The sequence below is a fragment of the Tupaia chinensis genome, unplaced genomic scaffold (genome assembly GCF_000334495.1).
Source record: "Tupaia chinensis unplaced genomic scaffold, TupChi_1.0 Scaffold000365_1, whole genome shotgun sequence".
NCBI classification, from domain to species: domain Eukaryota; kingdom Metazoa; phylum Chordata; class Mammalia; order Scandentia; family Tupaiidae; genus Tupaia; species Tupaia belangeri.
This window is the reverse complement of record NW_006159862.1, coordinates 2,502,631-2,507,758: the sequence shown is the minus strand read 5'-3', so window position 1 is coordinate 2,507,758 and position 5,128 is coordinate 2,502,631. Positions and strand designations below refer to the sequence as shown.

At 59.4% G+C, this 5,128-nt stretch overlaps 1 protein-coding gene across 1 annotated transcript in view; it reads right to left on the bottom strand.

The window, feature by feature from the left end:
* SLC5A10 (solute carrier family 5 member 10) overlaps positions 1–5,128 on the bottom strand; it is a 31,159-nt gene that overhangs the window by 21,320 nt on the left and 4,711 nt on the right. The window contains exons 2-3 of the mRNA XM_027773705.1: positions 530–601; positions 70–174 (exon numbers count right to left, since the gene is read on the bottom strand). Of these exons, the coding sequence (XP_027629506.1) occupies positions 70–174; positions 530–601 (177 nt within the window). The remainder of the gene's footprint in view (positions 1–69; positions 175–529; positions 602–5,128) is intronic.

Here is a 5,128-nt window from a genome sequence, read left to right as displayed (position 1 = left end):
AAGCGGCGGCACGGGTCTCTCCACGGTCTCCCCCAGCCGCCCCAGGCCGTGCCCACCCTCTGGGCTCACATTCCACTCGAAACCTGCCACCGCCAGGCCTCCAGCCGCGCCCGAGCCCGCCAGCCCGATGAAGAGGCCAGAGCCTTCACTGCTGGCAAAGAGGGAGGCTCCAATCTGAGGAGAAAGAAGGAGACACGTGAGCCCGGGCCCGGCAACAGCCCCTCAGTCCTCACACACCTGCGCGGGGCCTCACCCTCCCCGGAGGAGCCGGGCTCAGGGCGCAAGGGGATGAGCCTGCAGGAGCTGCACAGCTAAGGCGTACGGCCCAGAGGCACCAACGCGCCCGCCCTTTACTCCCTCAGGGACCTCCTGTCAGCCTCGGGCCTGCCCCACTGAGCGGCCTGGGCACTCAGAGACCATGGACGAGGAAGACGCGCGAGGGGACCTCAGAGATGCGGGTACTAGCGATCTGGAGGTCAGACGCAGCCCCAGAGACAAAAGAGGGGTGTGAGACGTCGGGGTCACTCACCAGCCACCAGGTCATGTCCCGGCCGGCCAGGAAGTAGCCGCTCACTGTGTTCCTGCTGGCCCGACAGGAGGACTGAAAGGGCAGAGGAGAGGAGGAGCCATTGGGACCTTGTGTGTCGCTGCCGAGAATGCAGCAATGGCGCAGCCGCTGCAGAAAGCGGCCTGGCAGCTCCGCACTGCATTACACATAGGAAAACCACACCAGCCATTCGGCTCCTGGGTACATGCCCCAAAGACCTGAACGCAGAAGTGCACACAAAAACCGAAACGGGGCTGTGGACAGCAGCATTACGCATAATAGACACACGTGGAAACAACCTCGCTTCCCATCACCTGCCCATCCACTACTGATGAATGAACGACATGCACATCTGTACCGTGGAATATTACTCAGCCGTCAAAAAGAACGGGGTTCTGACATGTAGCACAACTTGGACAAGCCTGCCCAACACGGTGCTTGGTTAGAGAAGCCAGGCGCAAAGGGCCTGATAGTGCATGACTCCGTTGGTGTGAAGTGTCAGGACAGACACATCCACAGAGACAGAAAATAGGTTCAAGGTTGCCACGGGGCTCCGGAAGCAGGCGGTGGGGACCGGGAACTGGCGCACTGGAGTGATGAGAAGGTTGGGAGCTAGGCAGAGGTGGCGGGTGCATGGCTCCTGGCCCAAGGCAGGAAAGGACAGGGAAATGCAGGGAGCGCTGACCGTGGTCCTGACTGAGCTCGCTCAGCTAATACTTCATCCACGCCGCCCCACCCTCCAAACAGCCCCAGGCCTTACTGCGGGCTCTGAGGTCTAGTCGGGATTCCCACGGGCACCGCGGAGCCGAGACTCCCTCTCTGCCTCTCGATGAGGATGCTGAACAAGGAAGCGGGGAGCCCTTTGGCCGTGACCTTGTGTCTATATTCATACTTCCTTTCTTTTAGCTTTGCTGTAGGGTGTGTGCTTGCCAGAGAGAGACAGAGAGAGCGTGTCTGAGAGAGAGAGGGAGGGCAAGCGAGAAATCACCCCCGGGGGATGGCCGCGCCACACCCCTTCTTCATTTTCCTCTCGGGAATTTGGGCACGCGCACACAGCTGACTTTCAAGGCGCTGGGTCCAGGATTTCTTGTGCGTGGGACCCAGCTACCTTAACCTCCGTGCCACCTGCTGTTTCTATACTTATTTATTTTTTTTTTTTAAGAAATGTACTTATTTATTTCTTCCATGTGAGAGAGAGAGATGCACCCCCCCCATAACCCACCCCAGCCTCGGCCGGGGGGGAAACGGGGGGATCAGGGCATACATGCACACCCTGCGTGCTCAGGGAGGTCCCGTGCACAGCCCCGGCCCCTCCCCACACGGGTCCAGTCGCATTAGCGCTGTGCCCCGCCCGGCCCTGACTGCAGTCCCCACACGGATTACAAACAGTAGGCGCCTGTTTCTGCACACCCTTTGTTTTGGGGAAGCAAAGAATTTGTTCCTCCAGGTGTAAGGAATAACGACTCTGAAATCCGATTTTCTGGAAATAAAACCCCGGTTCTGCTGCCTCCTGGTCCCGTGACCCGGAGCAAGTTTCTTCACAGACGTGGTCATAAATTCTCCCCTCGCCGATTCCTGCCAGGTTTGGTGAGTTTGGCGTAATGCCCTAGAATCGCGCCTGGAGCCTGGTGAGTACTACTAAGAAGGCTCAGTGAGTGGGGCCGGCAGGTGGTGTGGTGGTTGAGCTGCTGGGCTCCCACATGGCCAACAGCAGTTCAAGCCCTGGGTCTGGCAGCTTGCTTTCCGACAGCAGATTTAAAAATAGATCAATTAAATTAAAATTATAAAACAGGAACGAAAGCTCAGTGATATGCTAGCTTTTCAAGCTGAAGGAAAGTGAGATCAAAACCAGGGGGGCGCTTTCTCCATGCCGTCACCAGGCCGGGTCACAGAGCTTCGGTCATTACGCCGGCCTCTCTTCCTGACCGAGTGCCCCACCCTATGTCCGGGATGACCGGCCTCAGCGTCTGGGCTCTCGGAGCTCCCGGGTGGCCCCCGCCTGCTCGCTCCAGCCCCAGCGCCCAGCACTCGGTGTGCTGTGAGCGCAGTGCACTGACTCCGCAGGCCTGACCGGGAAGGCCCAGGAAGGCCCAGCTGTGGAGGCTGCACGTCCAGGGCCGCTCCGCTCACAGCTCGTGCTCTTTAAGACAAGATCTTGGGGAGAAAGGTTCTCTCCTCTCCGTCTGGCGGCAGCCGTCCGGTAAGCCGGATAGGCGTGACCAAGTACATCCAGGAGCTGTGGTGGAAGCAGCAGTCTGCTGAGATGCGCTTTCTCAGGAGGGTCCGCTGGGCAGTACCGCCCGCTCTCGGCACTGCCCTGGGCACCCCGCCCCACCTGGCCGGATAAAGCGTGCAGACTGGGGTACAAGGTCAAGCAAGGTTATGTGATATACAGGATTCGTGTGGGGCGTGGAGGCCGCAAACACCCAGTCCCCAAGGGCCCAACCTGTAGCAAGCCTGTCCGTCATGGTGCTAACCAGCTCCAGTTTGCTCGGAGCCTCCAGCCTGCTGCAGAGGAGCGAGCTGGATGCCCCTGTGGGGTCTTAGAGTCCTGAGTTCTTGCTGGGTGGGCGGAGGTTCCACAGACAAATTCTCTGAGGCTATCCTCATTGATCCATTCCATAAGGCTGTCGGAAGAAACCCTGACGCCCAGTGGATTTCCAGACCAGTCCACAAACCCGGGGAGGTGCGTGGGCGGACATCTGCAGGCTGCAAGAGCCGTGGCCTTGGGAAGGGCCACAAGTTCCACCATCACTGGTGGTTCTCGCCCTGCAGCTTGGAGAAGGCCTAATACTCTCCAGCTCCACCATGACCACTAATCTAAGAAATGTTTGTAAAATTCAAGCACAATACTCCTCAGCACCATTACCACTAACATAAGAAATGTTTGTGGGAGCAGCAGGTGGCTTGGTGGTTAAGACGCTGGACGTTTAGGACAATCAAAAAAAACAAAAAGACTAGATCTTCCTCTGTAGGTCCTCCTGCCTCAGCCTCCTAGCTGGGCCACAGGTGCACACCCCCACACCCAGCCATTTCCGGGTCACTGTGTCACCCAGGCCAGCTGAGAACTCGCCATCCCCCTGCCTCAGCCCTCTGGGTCACTGGGATGGCAGGTGCACGCCACCACTGGCCTCCAGGGTGGACTGGGATGGAACCCGGGCCTCCCACGTGACTCTAGCTGCGGACCTCAGTGTCTCAGCTGCGCACACTTCCCCGGCCGGGCACAGAGGACAAAGTCCCAACTCTGCCCACCTTCCCAGGCTTCCTGGGCACTTCCTGTTACCACCCATGCCCCTCTCCCTTCCTAAAAGGGTCTCATCTTTTCCTCAGTTGGATGACGGCCCGGCCCATCTCTAGGGACCCTGAGGTAGCTGAGCTGGGGACCAGCGTAGCGTGTAAGACAGTGTAGCCAGGGCATAGCTGGGATTGCTCCCGGGCTCCGTGACCTCGGAGGACAGGCTGCACGTACCTAGTTAATACTGAGTGCACGTGTGGCCAGGTGGGCGCCAACTGCCTTACCTGCTCGAGGGTCTGTCCTTCCAACAGCCCCATGAAGCAGATACCACGACCGCCCCATTACCAATGAGGAGAGCAAGGCTCTCAGTGAAAGCACATCTGGCCGGTAAGTGCTGGAGGCAGGATTTGAACATAGGCTCAACCACTAGGCTGGTCATCTCGCCTCAGAACCCCAGGGAAACTGGGCTTAGGACAAAGCCACATGGGCAGAAGCCGAGAGAATGACAGTGAAGTGTAGTCGTAGCTTAGACCACACTGCAGACCCCTGGATCACACCACACCTGAAGCCTTCCCTATGGCTAGGCTGTTCCATATAGACACTGTTACACTCCTTCACTGTTAGAGCTCACGGGAAGTGATTTTCTCCACTCGTTAATAGATTCCTCAATGAGTGCAAGAGGCTTGGCTCAAGGCCCCTCCCGGGCATCTCTGGCCCTCCCAGGCTGGCCCAGCCTACCACTGAAGTGCTCGCAGGGCGACACCTGCCTGGCTGGCACTGTCTGCCTCTGGACTGAGGGCCCCGCTGCTGCCCCCTGTGGGATGAGGCTTTAGCACCTCCCTGGGCCAGCCTGGCCCGTGCACAAAGGACAGGGCAGAACTCCTGGGCCCTGCAGCGGCCCGGCCTGCAAACAGGAAGGCTGGGCTAGCACAGCCGGGACAGGAGCAGGGGCTGACGGCCTGAGTCCGTGGGCGCCAAGCCCTGCCTCAGATGCCAGGCTTTTTCTCAGACGTGCACTTACAACAAAGCACACCTCCACCTCCAGGCCCCGCTGACCGCAGCCTTCCCTTCTCTGGGTCAGCTCACTCCAGGCCCGGCCAGGCCTCGCCTCACCTAGAAAGCCTCCTGTCCGCTCTGCGGGGCAGGCACCCCTCTTCCCGGCCCAGGACTCTCGCAGGGGGAAAGCCGGGGGAGCTGGCAGCAGGTTCTCACCCAGGGCTTCCCCGATGGCCCTCACAGGGTGGCCTCTGAGTCCATATTCAATCAGGAAATGATTGGTTTCAATTCTTTCCTGCCCCCAGGACCACCCCAGGGCCACCTCCATGCCCGCCACCACCACCACCACC